Source organism: Chelonia mydas, chromosome 1, assembly GCF_015237465.2.
Source record: "Chelonia mydas isolate rCheMyd1 chromosome 1, rCheMyd1.pri.v2, whole genome shotgun sequence".
Classification (NCBI taxonomy): domain Eukaryota; kingdom Metazoa; phylum Chordata; order Testudines; family Cheloniidae; genus Chelonia; species Chelonia mydas.
Genome location: NC_057849.1, coordinates 278,603,243 through 278,621,832, shown reverse-complemented (window position 1 = coordinate 278,621,832; position 18,590 = coordinate 278,603,243). Strand labels below are relative to the sequence as shown.

General features: G+C 44.6%; 1 protein-coding gene across 8 annotated transcripts; it reads right to left on the bottom strand.

Annotated features, from left to right (window-relative positions):
- Positions 1–3,068: 3,068 nt before the first annotated feature.
- Positions 3,069–17,888, bottom strand: CSRP2 (cysteine and glycine rich protein 2). 8 transcript variants are annotated; one of them, XM_043547470.1, is made up of 8 exons: positions 17,732–17,788; positions 15,268–15,379; positions 14,447–14,517; positions 8,774–11,874; positions 6,158–6,326; positions 4,397–4,529; positions 3,764–3,857; positions 3,069–3,382 (listed from the first exon to the last, which is right to left on the bottom strand). In XM_043547470.1, the coding sequence occupies exons 4-8, from the start codon at positions 8,883–8,885 to the stop codon at positions 3,306–3,308; spliced, it is 585 nt and encodes a 194-aa protein (XP_043403405.1). In that variant the 5' UTR covers positions 8,886–11,874; positions 14,447–14,517; positions 15,268–15,379; positions 17,732–17,788; the 3' UTR covers positions 3,069–3,305. The 8 variants fall into 8 exon arrangements, with proteins under 8 accessions (XP_043403405.1, XP_043403430.1, XP_043403388.1 ...); XM_043547495.1 differs by lacking the exons at positions 14,447–14,517; positions 15,268–15,379 and adding an exon at positions 17,398–17,407 and having other exon boundaries at positions 8,774–8,892; positions 17,732–17,840; XM_043547453.1 differs by lacking the exons at positions 14,447–14,517; positions 15,268–15,379 and having other exon boundaries at positions 8,774–8,892; positions 10,663–11,874; positions 17,732–17,802.
- Between the last annotated feature and the right edge of the window lie 702 nt (positions 17,889–18,590).

Here is an 18,590-nt window from a genome sequence, read left to right as displayed (position 1 = left end):
TCAGTGTAGGAGCCTAGCTCCAGTTGTTGGAGCTTCCCAACCAAGAGCCAGGGAGTAGGTGTTGGCACTGGCTAGCTTTGATGTTAAGCACTCTTGACTAGCTGTGGTTAAGTCTGCAACTTTTGACATTTTATTTTTGAACTACAGCACCATCCCTAGGAAAGAATAAGTGATAGTATTAAAAAAAACACGAGTCAGGGGCTTTGTAAGCCTCCTTAAGAAAAGCCAAATCATAAGTCCCCTCTGCTGGCTTCACCCCAGAAGTTAATAACTTAACCTTGGTCTGAAAGCTGGCCTGACATCAACCTTTCCCCTGGGGCTGGTGTGTGTTGTTTCAGTTTGCATACAAACCACCCTGGAAGGCCCTGTGTGGAACCAGCACTTAGCTAGTGTTAAAAGGCACCATTCTGTGTACAAAATACTTTGCTTTGTTAACAAACATGCTGAGATGGCTCCTCCTTTTACTGTTCCTTATGCAGAGGGCGCAGCAAATCAGAGACTGTGTTCCAATAACAAAAAGGATGAAGAAGCATTAGTATGGAGAATGCTTTCCCAGGTGTTTGGCTGCTAGATCTTGCCCACATGCTTATTGATTTAGGGGGTTGGAGGAGAAGTGAGGAAGGAATTTCCCCCCAGGGCAGAGACCCTAGGAGTTTTACACTTTCTTTGGCAGGATGGGGCATGGGTCTCATGCTGGCTTGAACTAGTATAAGTGGTAGATTCCTTGTAACATGACATGTTTAAAGCAGGAGTTGAGGACTTCAGTAACTCAACTGGTGGTTAGGGGGGTCTAATATAGGGGGAGGTGGGTGATGGTCTGTGGCCTGCAATGAGCAGGCAGTCACACAAGATGAACTAAGCACTTGGCTTCCCATGGGTTGCTGGAAGCTAGAAACAGCTATACACCCTTGGACTTGGAGAAATGGCTTTAATCACATACAGTGCTTTCACACAGCAGGAGTAGTCACAGAGCCACTTCAAAGTAGTTTGTGATTGCTAGTATCTCCTCTTGTCAATTAAAAATAAGTCAGCTTCATTTTATCCCTCTTCCTTTCTCCACCATGTCTGGCAAGCAAGGAAGCACTTCATTTTAAATTACTTTAGGACCCTGTAGGTTTTTCCTTTCTAGACTGATTACCTACATACTAAAAAGAGATAAGAATGAAAGGGTTGGACTTTACCATGGCAACCTAAGACTCTAGAGTAAGAGACCATGGTAGTGTGGAAGACTGAAAATATTAGTGGTCATTACATCTAGAGACACTGGCGAAAGTTCCTTGATAAGATGTGATTGACCTCTGCTGCTACTGCCAAAATATTAAAAGGGCATCACTCAATCAGTTTTTGGCTGCGTGCACAAACAATGCAGGAACATGCCTATCTTCTCTAAACTTAAGAAGTTCCAGCAATAATGCTTGTTACCTTCTTCCCCATTCTACACAACTTGCCTTCCCCCAACCTTTGGGGCTGTCACATAGTTGATTACAGAGCTGCAGGACTTCAAGGACTACATCCATTAACTGCCTCATCACTTTTTTTTTTTTTTAAAAAACGGAGGGGTTCTTGTTTGCAAGGCTTACTTGCCCACTTGGTCAGTTCAAGTCTAACCAGTTTCTATTAACTCATTATCTGTTTTTCAAGCATTAGAACAAGACTGCAGTGTTCTCCCAGGCATGTTTTAGAGGACTGCTAACAACAATTTGTTTGAACTTTCAGTGTTAGTTTGTGCAGAGAGATAAAAAGGCATCTTTTAAAAAGTGGAAGTCAAATCCTAGTGAGGTAAATAGGAAGGAACATAAACACTGCCAAATTAAATGTAAAAATGTAATAAGAAAACCAAAAAAGGAGTTTGAAGAACAGCTAGCCAAAAACTCAAAAAAGGTAACAACAAAATGTTTAAGTACATCAGAAGCAGGAAGCCTGCTAAACAAGTGGGGGCCCTTGGACAATCGAGATACAAAAGGAGCACGTAAAGACGATAAAGTCATTGCAGAGAAACTAAATGAATTCTTTGCTTCAGTCTTCACGGTTGAGGATGTGAGGGAGATTCCCAAACTGGAGCTATCTTTTGTAGGTGACAAATTTGAGGAACTGTCACAGATTGAAGTGTGTACTTTAGGGAAAGATGGTCCTTTGTGCCCTGTTTTTTTTTTTTTTTTTTTGCGCTTGAAAAGAGTTTGGAAAGGGGCTGTCAGCTCAGTTTGGGTGGACAGAGGTGCTTATATATCCCACTAGTGGGTGTGGGTTGCGTCCCTTTCTGTGCCTGAGACACAGAGGCTATCAGTCTAGCAGCCTTCACCAACAGAGCCTGGCGCTTGAGCTCAAGCTGTGGAGACCTATGCTTTCAGCTCAGGAAATCAGTGACTTAAGTTCTTTTCATTGTTTCTTTAGAGCTTTGGCAAAAGAAATGGTCACTTCCCCAGGTTTTTATTCTTCTGATGCAGTGTCACTAGTTCTCCAAGAATCCTTCAGGTCTAGCACTGTATACCCTATTGGTGAAATCCTGGACCCACTGAAGTTACTGGGAGTTGTGTCATTGACTTCAAAGGAGACAGGATTTCACTTAGTATTTCTACAGTGGCCAGCAAACGGAAGAGTAGACAGAAACATGACTAAAATAAGGCAAACCCAAGGCCCTAGGTACACTCACAACGCTCCCCCACAGCTCTGTCTCCATATGGAATACCTAGTAATACCCCCTGCATCCTCTAGTACTTACCCATGCAGATGCATTCTAGTTGTGGGGTAAGTGAGCAGGGCCCACTCCCCACTTCTCATGCCAGTGTCCTCTGCTGAGGAGGTGTTGCCAAGGGTGCCCCTATTCAGCAGGTCTGAGTGAACACCCCCAATGGCATACACAGGGCAATTCAAGGCTCTCCTCCTTCCCCCAGTCATAAGGGCTAGAAGCTTTTTAAGTTAAGCAGAAACTGGTGTAACCACATGACTCCAGGTGCTGAGGCGCTAGGTCCAAGTGCCTTCATCCAGCACTGGTCTCAAGCTCTTTATACTGGTGAGTCAGAGGGTAGCAGTTTTTATCTGATAATTTAAAGATAAACTAAACAAAAAAGTCACAATATGCAAAGCTTTATTGAAGTGGAATGACAGTGCTAACACAGTGTTCATTAACATCTGGTCCACAAGAAAAATAGAGAAACATATAGTGCTTTAGTATTTGGTAAAAGCTTGATCTAAGCAATATTATAATACACTAGTGTCAGTTTCACAGTAACTAGTAACACTTAAGCTGTGCCTTGTTGCAGAGGAAGAGTCTCTATGAACCATGATCAGTCTTGGATCTTACTCTTTCACTGAGCATGAACAAGGGCACCTGCTCCCTGCCCATATCCAAATCCTTTGGGGCCAAAGTTCTTTGCATAGCAGCCTGAAAGGAAGGGAAAAAAAAGCAATGTTTTCAGAAAAGACATGTTAAGATGCCTGCAAGTTACTGGACTTCTATTGCTCAGGACTGCTCATCAGTCTGCTTGCTCCAAAGCAGTGTTCATGGAAGGATACTAGAGAAGAGAGCATTTAGAGCCATTTAACTATTCCTCAAACAGATCAATAAGTAATATTGCACAGTTGCAGAACAATTTTTAGCAATACTGCAGTGCTAAGTGTCAAACCCTGTCAAAAGGGAGGAATCCTTCTGAGATGTAAGCACAGGATTCCCACTCCAGATCCGAACTGGAGATCTCTGCTCCTTAGAACACATGCTACTCTGAACTGTAGACTGTTAGGGTTCCAGCATGTTTCTTCAGCTTACCTTTACAGTAAATTTCACCTTCTTTCTCAGTCAGGGTTGTGGATTCTAGACTCTTCCCACACTTGGCACATCGGAAACAGTTTTTATGCCAAGGCTAAGAGAAGCAAAGAGTATAAGTCATTGTATTTACTAGACACTCTTGAGAGTAACTTTTAAATAGCAATAGGTACACAGACTCCTGTAGCCTAAAGCAGACAAGGATCCTACTCTAGGAGTTTTCTGTTTCTCACTTAAAAATGCAATGACATGATAGATGATAGAGACCAGCTCTTTTAACAGATTGTTTCAGATGCAAGTCAGCAAAGAAATATTATGGTTTAGGTAAAACAAAATACATTTAGGTTTTGCCAGAATCTAACAACTGCAGCCCCAGCCACATGCACTTGTCTTTAAAACCCTCCCCCACCTTTATCTTGGTTTAAATGACACTTAACTGGTTTGATTAAATGGTGTTTTCCATGCAGAGAAGCTGCTATATGAAGGGAATTTTGCATCGCAATAATTGGCCTACCTGACTTTCTGGCTAAATATGCTGAAAAAACACCAGTTTTTAGCCAAACCTTGCTTTGATTGTGTGTGTCCCTGCCCCCCCACACCCTATTTAGCAAAGAACTTTATCAAAATCTACTTTACCTTTCCAGCTCCTATTACTTTCTCAGCAGCATAAACAGAATCACCACATCTAGAGCATTTCTCTGCACCTCCAAATTTCTGAGCAAACTTTGAAGTATTTGGACTTGTTGTAGGTCGGTGAGGAGATGGTGTGCTAGAAGGAAGAGGTATATAGTAGGTCAGTCTTGTGTGCCTATTTATCCTCTAAAACAGTGGTCCTCAAGCTTTTCATGTCAAAGCTGCCATTGCCCCTGTCTGTACCCGCCTTCCTCAAGCCACAGTCAGGAACCAGGACCAGGAGTGGGGCCGCAACTCGAGGGGAGGGGTGGACAGGGGTAAGGAGGCCTAGGCTGGGGCCAGAGCTGTGGTCGGGGCTAGGAGCCAAGGGCCAGAATCTAGCTGAGGGCAGAACAGGGCTGGGTGGTGCTCCCTCCCAGCCCTGTCACGTCCCCTGAACGTTCCTCCATGCCCCTCAATGAGGGCACATCCCCCGCTCTCCTCCTTTTAGAGCAGTTGTCTACAAACTGGGGTGTATCTGAATACATGATACAAACAATTATTTGTAACTACACACACCTAGGTGTTGCCAGAATCCATAATGACTGCAGCCCCAGCCACATGCATTTGTCTTTAAAATCCACCCTCACCTTATCTTGATTTAAAAAAAAAAAAAAAAAGACACTGAACTGGTTTGATTAATGGTGTTTTCCATGCTGAGAAGCTGTTATTTTAAGGCAATTTTGCATAATAATAGACCTATCTGACCCTTGTATTTAGTTAATGACTACATGATGTTAGGTTTCCTCCATGCCATAGTACTTCCCAGTTACCCAGAAGGTGTAAACACCACAAAGTAGTATCTAATACCGGATACTGACTTGGTGAGCCATTGCCCAAGTCAGTATGCCAGTTTCTAAATTAAATTTGGAGATACTGAATGAACAACCTCATGAGAATTTACATCTCAACTGTTAAGATTAGAAGCTGGAATTTTAGCAAGACTGAGCTACTAACAGTTGAACTTTAATGGAACTAGATGTCCAATTAAGCCTTTCATGAAGTCATCAGAAGCGTGTACTAGTTATGGCATTTGCTGTTTAGATAGCAAACTCCTACTCTGAACAGGTTTTGATATAGCTTTACGTACTTTTACCTGACCTGCTTTAAAGAACCAATTCTATCACACTTTTGCTACTGCCTGGCCAACTAGTTGCTATATCTGACAGACTGAAATGCAGTAAGGCACTTCAATTTAGAGCAGGATTAAGTTTTCCATATAGATAATAAATCTGTATACCACCTCAAATCCTCCTTTATTTTAATTCATAAAAAGAACACAACCTTGTCAAAGCTTAGTGTATGAGCCTATCAGCCAATAAGTAGGATTTGAATACTAAACAAGCCATGTTTAGTAATCTTTAAACTTGCATAAAGCCAGTAACCAGCACAATATAATTTTTAATAATCCAGAGAGATTAAAAGCTTGATCCTAAAGTCTTGCCTTCAGGTAACTCCCACTGATAACAGTGGAAGTTGTGTGCAGCAGGACTGCAGGAACAGGCATCATGGGTTTAGTGCACCTCTGACCTACAGTGTCTCTCTGCTTCAATATTTTGCTGTGGGATACGCTGGCATTTTAGTGTGTGTTTAGAGCATAGCCACATTATACATCTGTAAGAGCATTTGGCCTTTAACTCCTGCATGAAGAATCTTTAGCACAACATGAAGATCACATGCCAACTGTACATCTTGCAGTGAGATATAGTGAAGAGTTGAACTTACTTGTCATGCTTGATGCCCAGTCTCTCGCCTCTGTCCATGTTGAGCGTGCCTGCTCCTTGGCCATAGCCATAACCTTTAGGACCATACTTTTTTCCATAGCAGGACTTGCAGTAAACCTCATCGTCATGAATTGCTACAGTTGTGCTGTCTAAGTTTTTCCGACAAACCACTGGGGAAAAAAAGTTTTAAATGGCCAGAAGGGGCAATTTTCAGCCATAGCACATGCAGTAAACCAAAAAAAAAAAACGTCAAATGCCAGATGTCATGAGTTCCCCTGTCCACAGTTCTTCCTTATGAACTCTTCCTAATGAGCTGTGGGACTGCTGAAAATTAGAGGAGGCAGCTTCTCTTTTGAATTGGTGAATTATGTTTAGCTTCATAAAGAGGCTCTATTCCCTCCCACCCTCATGGTGATGATATTTAAAGAATGGAAACTTGTTGTAGTTTGCTTAATGAGGTTACACAGAAAACCAGATACTAAAATCAGCCATTTCCACTCTTGCTTCAAGTTACATGGAAACAAGCATCCGCATCAGTGCAGAAGCATTTAATCGTCTGACAGTTCAGGGCCCTCTGTTCACATGGGCAAGGTGCTTCTCCACAGTTTTTGTACTGCTATTTTAGACCCTGGGGTTCGTTTTACTTTTTATGGATACCAGACTAGAACTGTAAACCCAAGAACCAGATTGCTTTCAGTAACCCAATAATTTCATCAGAGGCATCTTTCTATTGCAAGTGGCTGATCCTCCTTTTCGGAGGAATGCAGAACTTCAGGAAGAATGAAAGCATGTGTGAACGGCAACATTTTAGCAGGCAAGAAAGAATTAGATGTATTATGCAGATTGATCGGAGGACAGAAGTTAAGACTTGCCCAAGGTCACATTGTAAGGACTACAGCTATTTCTGCTTCCCTCTTCTAAACATTGCTTTTGTAACTAAGTTTAGTGCCCTTTCTTCAGTCATAGCATTTTGATGCCTCTACAGGATGCAGGTTGGACTGAAAGCCCAACTACAACCCAGTTCTTTAAGACTTCGTTTAAAAAAAGCTGTAAGAGCTTCAAAATACACAGAAACCTTTGTTGCATGGATTCAGTAGACCAGCAGTTCTCAACTGTGGGTCGGGACCCCAAAGTGGATCATGACCCTGTCTTAATGGCTGGCTTGAGCTTCAGCCCCCGCACCCAGAGTGGCAGGGCTCAGGCTTCAGTCCCCACTCCTGGGGTCATGTAGTAATTTGTGTTGTCAGAAGAGGGTGCAATGAAGTTTGAGAACCCCTGCAGTAGACAGTTGATACATGGCATTTTATAGTAATTAAGAGCAATTAATCATTTTAAAATACAAGTCTTTATGTCTTTAAGTCTTTATGTTTTAAACTCAGCAAAACTAAACATGACCTTGGCTTCACTCATAATGAAATATACTAAACCAACCAACTGTTTGACTGCATGTTCCAAGTTTTAATAGAAGAAACTTCTATAAAAACTGAACTGAAGCCAACTGAGCCACAGCCAAATAATTTGCTACAATTGCTGTAGAGTACCAGGAAAAGGAACATAAACACACCTATATCCCATCACCACACATAGATGGGATGTTGCAGATATTAGTGGCAAGCTAATTTTGAAAGTCTTCCTGTTTGTAACTGTAGTTTCCTTAAAGCAAGGCTGAACCCTAACTCTGTCCCCAGATAGTTGAGGCCAGAAAGCTGGGCAAAGTGACACTGCATATTTGCAATAAGTTGAAGTCCTTTGATTGTGTTAGACAGGCAGTTTGTGAATAAGAATACCGTTTTTTCCCCAACTAATAAACAATCTTTACAGCAGAAAAAGCTAGTTTTGATGCCTGAATGAGTTGGTTAGACTGAAAAATAGTGACTTGGACTCTATTCATCTGAAATAACCCACAGCCTCCTATGCCAAGGAGGGCTAGGATTTTTGCTCCGCTACATGTATTAGTTAGAAATTCAGCCAAACTACTGATGCTTTAATATCCTACACAATCTACATGGACCTGGGTGAAAGAGGGAAAGGGAGGACTCATTTAATTATTCCTTCAGCCCTCCATCTACTTTCCAACAGATACAGAGGTAGAAGCTTGGCTCCACAAAACTGTATCGAAACAAATCAAGCCTTCTTGCTGTGCCATTACCTGTTTGGACAGAATTCAAATGTAGGTTTCTCACTCTAAAACATGTTCCTTGCCTTTTTCCAGACATAAGGTTGTGAAGGAGAGATCTAGGCTCAGTTTAACAAGTCTCTTTATGAACTCTCCCACACCAGAGACCAACACCTTTCTTCAGTGGTTCTGGATGAGCTCTCCCTCTACTGACATGGAGGTCCTTATGAGGCATGAGGGAAAGGGTGACAAGTTAACCTAAATCTGACAGCATTCATAGCATTCCTGGGGGCCCCCAAAACTAGACCACTCTGGTAACTTGCACTGCCATTCAGTTTCCCACATGCCAACTCAGAGCCTTTATTATGTAACCCCTATGGATACGTTTGTAGAAGAACATCTTGCTCCAACACTGTTCAGTCTGACATGCAACAGAGCCACTGAAACTTTCATTGACAAGAGTTGGCACGACACAAAAAGCAGCATGTGAGGAATACTTACTGCAGAGGAAGCAGCATCTGTGGAAGCTCCTCCCATCACACTGAACCTCTTCAGCATGGTAGACTGTTCGTCCACAGGCACCGCACTTGTTACCTCCTCCCCAGTTTGGCATCCTGACTCTGTGGAAGATACACCAGTAATTAGAGACAGAGCAGCAAGATCGAGATTGTTCACTGAATTATTTCACAGGTACAGTTCTCAAAGAGTCAATACAAAAGAGTCTGAGCTAAGAACTGTAGTCATTTAACACAATGCTGCCAGTCTGCCAGATTTTTGGCCGTTTTGAGCCTAGTTCTATAAGAAAGTGTCTATAGTAGTCAGATTGTGAGTACTAAACACATTCTACATCCCAGATAGTACTCATAGGGTCAAACAGCCTTTATGGGCTTATCTGTAATGCTGCAGGAGCCTCCAATTAAGCATAAGGAACAAATCTTTAAACACTTAAGTTCCCGCTGTTGTATGCAATATGGCTTGGTGCATTAAGCAGGAGACCTGGAAACAGAAGATAATGCCTCCCAAAACCCAATTTTTTTTACATTCCCTGTTTTACATTCCCTGTTCAGAATTTTGAAAGTTACACGAATTGGATATGCACAAAGTTGCATGCATAATGGCTTTACTGTACCTTGAATGAACACCCTCCCAGACAGATGTAATTTCAGTTTCTATACTTCATTAATCTGGTTTCTCTCTTCTGATGGAAGCCAACCAATTGTGCCAACAAAGGCATTTTGTTTTTCTGCAGAGTCTATGCCTTGGAAAATGGCATAAACCACAAGGTTTGCCTAACTGGAGAGCAATTTGCTATGCTAAGAACAGTGTTTTTCTGAACTAGTGTCTGAAATTTAGTGGTTAATGGGGATCATTTCTGAGGCATCATCGTGCTAGTGACATAAAATCTCACCTTCACCAGGCAGGCATGTGCAGTGAGCCCAAATATTCAAAGTAGTAATTTTGTGAAAGAAAATGGCTGACCACCACAAGCATGTAGTATTATTTCTTGTCACGTACTAAGCTGCAGTAAATTTTAGGAACACAGTCATTATTGCACTTTCTACTAGCAAATATTTAAGCATCAAACCAGTGAGACTCCACCCCCTACAGCTATAAAAGGAAAACTAGTGCTGCTAGGATGGCACTTCTATGAATGCCAAAAGCTAACTGCTGAAAAAAATTCCAATTTAAGCAGAAGAGCACTACAGTTAAGGTAGACACTGGGAGGCCCTTGGGACAACTGGATTTTGTTTCTCAAATGAGACTGTTCATTATATGTAATTTTCCAGACAGTCAAGATAAAAACATTGTTAGTTCTTAAATCTGCTTTATAGAGTGCTGTTGCAGTGAGAGGTCAGGATTTTAAATGAGAAAAATAAATCTTAGAGTTCAGCTGTTTCCTCATGCTCCCTCCCCCTACTTTTTTCCATTTGTTGGCTCTTGTTCAAATGGAGACTGTGAGCTCTTTGGGGCAGGGCCCATGACTGTACGCTGAACGCCACAGTGGAGGCCCAGTTGTAAGTTTTTTTAATGCAGACCCAGAATTCCATTGATGTTGTAGTTTTAAGACAATGATTTCACCTATGTGTAAATATTGCGGCAGTAGGGTATTGACATAGGGAAAGTTTACGGGGCCACAAGGCCTGCCTAACAGCCCTTGGTGCCTTTGAAAAGTTCTCCTATACGAATCAGAGGTAGACATGGAGGGGGGAAAAAAAAGCAGAGGCTTCCCTGGCACAACTCAGTCTCTCTTGCTACCTCCAATTACTGAAAAGGCAGACCTGTCCCTGATCTGTGCTTTGGACTCCATCTTATTAGTCAGAGGTTGATAGGAATGACATCGGAAGCTCCATCTCCCCTCTAACTGCTGGAAGCAGCACTCTCACACTCACCCATCCAGGACCTTCTGTTCAGGGAGGATGTGAAGAAAGAAAAGTGGAGAAGTATTTTTCTTCCCCCCGCAACTTTCAAACCTGCATTTGCTGTTCCTAGTAGTTTCCCCCAAAGAGCAGTAGCAAGTACTGTAGTCAGTACGACTCTTGACCATGGCCAGTGGGTATAACAGGCCAGGGGAAGCTCAGCTTCCCCTAGTGCTGGCACTCCTGAGACTCCAGAGAGGTTACTGATGAACCTAGGAAGCTGAGTGGCAAATTCTGCCTCCTCAGCCACCCTAGAACCTGCATGGGGCATATGAAAAGTTTCTTCCGATGACAGTGAGACCTTTGATTGGGGTCTGGGGAGGAGAGGAATGGCACAGCTGCAGCTGGCCCGGGGCTCCTCCAGTCAAGGGAGGAGTACTTGGGCCTCCAGCCAGCCCAGGGCACCCCCAGCCAAGGGGGCACATGCTCATGACTCCTCCAGGTGGGGGGCTTGTGGCTCTGGGGGCTAGCCTCTCCAAGGGGGGCTCCACCCACCACCCATGCTCTTGATAGTTTCACTGCTGTCTGCAGGGTTTTGAATTGGAGTTGTAAGGCTGACTAGTGTCCTGTAAAGGAATGCTTCCGAGTCACTATCTTTGGGAAATCATGCTGTATGAATGGCTTCTGTATCTTTGTAGGCCAAGGATTGTGTCTCTAGGGTTACCACAGCTCCTTGAGGAACTGAAAACAATAGCGGGGATGATTAAGGAAAAGCACAGTGGTTATAAACACCTCCAGAGAAGTACCACCTTCTTAGGAGGCTCTCAAACCAGATTCTCCAGAGACCAATAGACAAAGGACTTTGGGATAAATGGACTGACCTTAAACTGACTTGGGGTCTTCATTCGGATTCCTGATCTAGAGACTGATCAGAACTTTAATCACAGGGAAAACCCAGTGGTGGGATTTGAAGGACTGACACCTACCAGAGCCCCAGACTGGCATTGGGGTGACCCTTGGTGTGCTTTTAAACATGCATGTAGGTTCTTTTACTGTTATATGCCATCTCTAATGGTTTTTCCCTTAAGAGTAAATGTGCTTGCTTAGAAGGAGCTGTGTGGTAACTTATCACAGTTAGCAATACACTGTTCACTGCCCTTGGAGAGAAAGCCAAGTGTAGACACTAGACTCTAGGCAGACTTGCTTGCTGGGGATATCACAGCATAGATCAGGGAGCTGTGCAGCCTGAAAAAAAAAAAAATCCAGTCAGAAGGGAGTGAGATACAGGTCTCTGCCCAGAGAGGGAAGGACTGGGAGCTGGAAACCTTTAAGTGGGTGCCCTTGGGGGATCACAGAGGGGAAAATACAGTTTCAGGACAAGGGTGACAGCATGCCCTTCAAAAGGAATGTTGCTTAGTAACTGCTAAGAGACCTTTGCTCGGGTTGGGGGGGGGGGGGGGGGGGGGGCGCCGGCAAACAGCCACTAGTGGAATGTGGGAAAACAAGATTAACTGATTAACTCAAATTGGGACATCTTAAGCGAATTCTTAAGCAGAGGTTTACAGAAATGTTCTGTTTAATACAGAAGTGGCTTAGTAGCTGTTCCATTTGTGGTGGTGACATTAATTTAATTACTGAAATATTTCTTTGTGCACCCTTTCCAAGAGGTTAGCACAGTTGCTTCTCAATGGGTTGGCAATAACTAATACTCTGAGCGGGCTAGTAAGATTTGTTTTATGACACCACTATTTGTCATTCTTGGCATCACTGTAGAGTCTAAAAATTAAGATTCCATTTCTTTTATTCAAGTGTTTGGCTGTGCTACCACACAGCAGCTGACATCAATCATGGCAAACAGGGTCCTCTGAAAGAGGGATACAGGCTGCATTCCTCTTCCAAACCCTTGTACATTAGCTGCAGAATGGAGGAGAGATTCCTTCCCACTTTCTATGCGTCTGAGAACAGGCCAAGTTGAAATTTTGTTTCTTAAATAAGCTTCTTTCTTGGGCCTCACAGGGCTTTGGCACTGTTACAAGGCACTGACCTGCCTTTTGTTTTTGTTTTCACATTTGAACCCCCCTATGTACACACACATTATTTAATTGCCTCTTCTTTCTTACAAAAATATTTAATAAGAAGGACAGCCCCAGTGATTGGGTACAGGGACTGAGACCCAGGTTCACAGCTCAGTCACAGCCTTACTGGGAGAGTCAATTAATCTACCCTGTGTCTCTGCTCCCCAGCTGTAAAATACGGAAAGCACTGCCATACCCCAGAGAAGCACTGGGAGGATAAAATCCATTATGAATTACAAGATGCACAGATACTACTGTGAAAAAGGCTATGCAAATATCTAGACAGAATTTAAAGTCAGAATTTGATGTTCTTAAGGCTTTTGATTTTCAAACTTCAACAAAGGTTAGTGCTTCAAGAAGGTGGGTGTCCCTGAGGAGACCAAGGCCAACTGTCCTCCCCTTTAACATTTCCACAGGAGCTTCTATAGTAGTATTCCTTGAGCTATCAGCACAAGTCATCCCCAAGCAGTCAAGATTAGAAGACGGACTTCAGTGAGAAGCAGTCTGTTAATCTGTTCCACATACAGCACCTCAGAGTGGTCAGATAGCTAGAGAACATGGTATGTAGTCCTGCCCTAAAGATCAATTCTTTCCACTTAAAAGCTAGATATCATGTGTTCTGTCTGCATTATTCCAACATGTGCTATGCTACAGATTAGAGCCCCACAGGCAGATTAATAGCATTCTGATTTCAGTCCTCAGAAGGGTAGGGAGGATGTTGTAGCTCATGAAAGCTGCTCGCAGAACTTGATAAAACTTCTGCTAGTTCAGGCAGGCCTTTAATGAATTTAAGAGCCATTGACGTGGTACTAAGTTTTCCAGATGTTTGTACCAGCGGTACCCTATAATTCTGAACTATTTTGTTTTTAGGAGTTCTTGGCAGCCACCCTCCTCTCCAGAGGAGCATACACCTGGACTTGCAGTATGCGCCTGCCAAGAGGTACTCAGTTCTATCCCCTGCACCCCTTCTCAGAGTGGTGCTCTTATTTACGCCACGTTGAAAGCCATGACTGTACTACCCCGCTCCCATTCCCCAGTTCGGTGCCATTCTCTGATGGGAATATAGGGTTAAGTCAGCAGTTGCTAATATTTAAGCAATGTTTTGAAAAATAAAACAATGCAAGTGTTTGAAATGTTTCATTCTACATTTTAAAAAAAAACCTTATCTTAAAAGGATTTGCTTGCCCTTGCTCAGTGATTGGTCTAGGAACTCACATTTCATACTATGTTAAGTAAAGCATTTGTCTGAGGGTTGGACAAAAATTCTGTAGGCGGTTGACCTTAAAGCTTTGATTCTTATTGAAGATTGGACTCTTGTTTTGTGCATTTAAACATGCAGTGTGTAGAGTCACAAGTAGAACATCTTGCCTAAGCAGCAGTCCGGAAAAGAAGCCAACTTTAACCCTTCAGAAGTTTTAGCCATGACGACAGAACTCAACATACTAGTGAAGGACACAAGAGCCAAAATTGATCGAGATATTTTACAGGCAATATCCTAAACAGCAGCATGTGGGGAAAGTGCTAAGCCACACTCCCATGCAATTCAAAGGGATCAAGGCAGTGAGGATGCCTCAAGAACACTTAGAGGCAGCTACTGTGCCCTGCAATTAGGCAACCAACCCTGTTTGCTACCAAAAGAAGAGATACGTACACACAATAGGAGGTGCATGGGTAGAGCAATGCCTTCCAGGCAGCTCCCCATCCAGGAATCTTATACATTTTTAATGTGTAGATAATGATACCTGGGTTTGAGTTTCCACTGGATGCAGTCAAAAGACTAGAGTTTTGTCAGAGCCAGCCAGAAGCAGAAAAGCTATAAAATTAAAGCAACAGGAACTTAAAGAGTGAGGTTACTCCCCTGCACATAATATTTTACATAGAGCTGCATGAAATGTTCACATAGCTGAACAGTTCACAGCCAAGTTGCCGTCACAAGCGAACTGCAAACCACTAACTGTTTCTGGGTTTTGGAGTCCTGGCCCATGGGAAAATGCAGCATTTCTATACTTAGTTTCTCCTGCTCAGCTCTGCCCCCCAAACTGACACTTTCCATTTTCCACTTCAATATTTGTCCCACTTCTAGAACTAGTTGTGGGAAACAAGTATGCAGATACTAGGATTATCACTACAACACTTCCATATATGAGCATGCACTAGTACAATGGCACAGAAGAGCCCAGTTAGCCACCTTCGATACTAAACCACAAAAACAAAAAACTCCACAAACACACACTACTGGTTGGATAGGTCATGGGGCAGTGATCTGTTTGGAATCCTGTTAAAAAAGGCAGGGCAAAACTAAGATGCTCTCTGAGCCAATGGAGATTCCCCCATGCCCTCAACACCACAAGATGACTGTTGCTTCACAATGTTCTCTGTCATTCCACTGGATGAGAGGACTGTCTCCTGCAAAAGCCCTGCAAGTTTATTTGCTGAGCACTCTGAGCTGGTTCAACCATTCAGTCACGGAACCTGACAAAATAGCAAGAGACCTTACCCCAACTGTCCAAATCTGCACAAAACTTAACTACACTGCACAAAACTGCCTCAAAAAAACACTCACCTTAGAGTCTGGAAAATGTTGCATTACTTTTAGAGACACTTCCCCCCCCCGATGCAGTTTTTTTTTAAAAAAAATAAAAACAAACTCCATGATGCTTTCATAAAATGGCAACCTAGAAACAGGGAAATGTGAAGCATTTACTATTTAGTGTTTAGTATATATAGTTTCTACTGATAGGCTGTTGTAGCATGAGGTTCCTCCCCCTCCAAAAAAAAAAAACTCAAAAAACCCCATGCAAGTTTCTTAGGGCAGGAACTGTCTTGTACAGCATTGTCAGCACTTAATAGTTAGATAATCAAGTTTTACCTGCTGTGTACTTGAACTTCTGGAAGTAAACCCTGCTTCAGGGAAGTGAGCCCCTGCTTATGAAGAGCGCTGGGGGGAGGGGGGAGAGAAATCTTTCAAGCTACTAATCTTACATCAAGCCAGTTTTAGATGTACATCGGACTAGCTTTTCTAGTAGCTTTAATAAGAGACCCCACCAAGCCATTCTAGTCATGTACTACTCAAAATTTGTTAGTGTAACCATTGTGACAAAAATAGAATTGTTGAAAATGGAATTGTTTTGGCCAGGAACATAAGTTATCAGCTTGGCAAGCTAATGCTATGTGCACACATATCCACTACAGTGGAACCTCAGAGTTATGAGCACCAGAGTTTTGACTTGACTGGTCAACCACGCACCTTATTTGGAACTGGAAGTACACAATCAGGCAGCAGCAGAAACAAACAAACCAACCACCCCCTGCACAAAATGCAAATACAGTACCATACTGTGTTAAACGTAAACTAACAAAAAAAAATAAAGGGAAAGTTTAAAAAAATTAGACAAGGTGAAGAAACTCTGTGCTAGTTTTGTTTAAATTAAGATGGTTAAAAGCAGCAGTTTTCTTCTGCATAGTGAAGTCTCCAAGCTGTATTAAGCCAACGTTCAGTTGTAAACTTTTGAAAGAACCACCACAACTTTAGGAACGTTTCAGAGTTACCAACACCCTCCATTCCTGAGGTGTTCGTAACTCTGAGGTTCTACTGTATGTGCTTCTTTTCCACAGGTATCAGATAGCAAGTGAATTTAGATTGCTTCATAAACTGATGTTTTGAATTTATGTACGTTAGTCCACTCACACCTTCCTGCCTTCCGTCAACTCAAACTTTGAAATGCAAACCCTCCAGACCCACTATTCTTAAGTGATTTTGAAGCAGCTCTTTGCTCTCTTGCCCTCCCGGCCCCCCAAGATGTTGGAGATTCATTGACAGTAGAAGATATGGTTGAACTCAGTACCCCACAACAAGCTGGGCTACTGATTCTACACTACCATTACCCCACAGAAACTGCCAGTTAGTTAACTTAGCTAATTTAATGCTATATAGCATAGTTTTAGGAAGCTAAGTTATTGCAAGTATCAATCTAGTATATCCAAACATATGTACGTGTCAGGCTCAAGGCATTTCTAGCAAACTAGCAAAATACTAATTAGTCAAGCACCCACCGATATCCGCATTATTTAAACCATCCAATATCCAGGGATTTAATTTGGCCAAGGAGAAAGGCAGGGCCGGATTTCCAATTAGCCAGGTGCCTAGGGGCACCAGTGTTCTAGGGGCACCTGACCCCTCTAAAACTCTGTGCAACACGAACGTCAGCTGTAGCCAGGGTGGGCGCTGTTCCCAGGGGCACGTATGGTGTAAATCCAGCCCTTAGCCTAATTAACCCAATATATTTTTTCAGAAATGCCCGGAACTGGGGGCACGTACTCAAGTTTACTGGGAGACCACAAAACCCACACAGGTGGTATTTTGGTCTCATTAAGTAGCGAAAGCCATTTCGCTGCCATTTGAAATCACTGCCCTACTCACTCGAGGTGCATCTGCCCCACGGCTGGTTGGGCCAGCTTCAGGCTCCAACACGAATGCACCGCCCCAAGGAGTCACTGCATCTACGCCAGGGATTTCCCAACCCGGAGGATGCCGTGTTAGGAACTGGCAGAGAGTGGCTCGGCTTCAGAGGCCCTGCACGGTGTCATGAACCCTGACGCTCTTCGGTGAGCCACCTGTGATGACGCCCGGCCTCGCTCGGAAAGCCCAGCGTCCGGGGCTGGGGAACAGGCGGCAGTGAGGAGGAGCCCCGGCGGCGGCGCGGTCCACCCTAGCCCGACCCCGCGGGCCCCCGCTCACCACCCAGGGAGTCAGTGTGCGCTGGGGGGGCGGGGGTCGCGTCTCTCTTGTCCCGGGCCGCAAGCCGGCGCGGGGAGCGCGAAGCCCGGCACGCGCCCAGCGGCGGGGCGCTCGGGCTGTGAGGCAGCCCCCGGGGAGCGCGGGCAAGGCAGCGCCCAGGGCAGGGCAGAGCAGCCGGCAGCCCCCGCGCACTGCCCCCCGGACTCCCAGTCACAAGCCGGGGCCCCGCTGCAGCGCCAGCACGCCCGCCAGCCAGGAGCCGCCGGCCCCGGGGCAGCCGGATACTCACCGCAGCGCCTCCGCTCGCAGCAGCTCGGGGAAAGGCGGCGGCCGGACTCGCTCTCCGTAGCCGCCGCTGGGGCGGCCCCGGCGCCTGTTTAAAGGGTCCGAGCGCGGCCGGGGCGGAGCTAGAGCGGGGAGCCCAGCCCCACCCGCCCGGCCAGTCCCCTGCCCCCGCCCCTGGCCGGCCGCACGCCCCAGCCACTGGGGACCTTGAACCAGCGGTCTCCGCTGCAGCCCCTCCCCCCACGCCCCGGAGGTCTCCTGGAGGAAGGTTGGGGTCCCGGTTTGCAGGAGCTCAGCTCGGGCGGCTCTGGGAGTGCTCAGCCGGGGAGCTGGATTTCAAGGCTCCGCGGCCGCAGGGGGCTGTGTTAATCTAGGGCTGGGCGTGCAGGTAGTTTGGAGACGGGGTCCTATTCCCAGCCCTCCCCTTCTTCTCTCCCCGCTCCCACCCCGTAGCTGTGTCAGACAGCTGAGCTTCGCTAGCTGGTCTGAGACTGAGCGTCGCCTACAACTGCAATCCGGGGTGACCACAATAGACGGCACGTTTCACTCTGCTTTCTGCCATAGCAACGCAGGCGTCTGGAGAAGTGTTCAGGCTCCGTTCGCAGCGATCCTTCAGAACCCACTTCAGAGGATGGTGGCAATCAGATGGTAGACATCTGAAAAAGAAAGCCGTAAAGCAGAAAATCTGTCTAGGAGAAAACCCTTATTTTTTGATAAATGTGTGAGGAAATAATTGTGCGAGCAGCACTTTTCCGGCTCTTGAAAGTCAGTAACCTATAACCTCTTGTTACTAAAGAGAGAGATTTGCTAATAAGACAAAGCAGCTTACTTTTCTACAACACCTTTCATCCAAGAGGATCCGA

Excerpts from the sequence above, each read along its gene's own strand:
- CSRP2 (XM_043547453.1), bottom strand. The coding sequence starts at position 10,817 with ATGGTCAAGAGTCGTACTGACTACAGTACTTGCTACTGCTCTTTGGGG. Across the intron at positions 8,893-10,662 it reads GAACAGAAGGTCCTGGATGG|AGTCAGGATGCCAAACTGGG; the intron begins GTGAGTGTGAGA and ends TATCTTCCACAG. Across the intron at positions 4,530-6,157 it reads CTGGGCATCAAGCATGACAA|CACACCATCTCCTCACCGAC; the intron begins GTAAGTTCAACT and ends TCTTCCTTCTAG.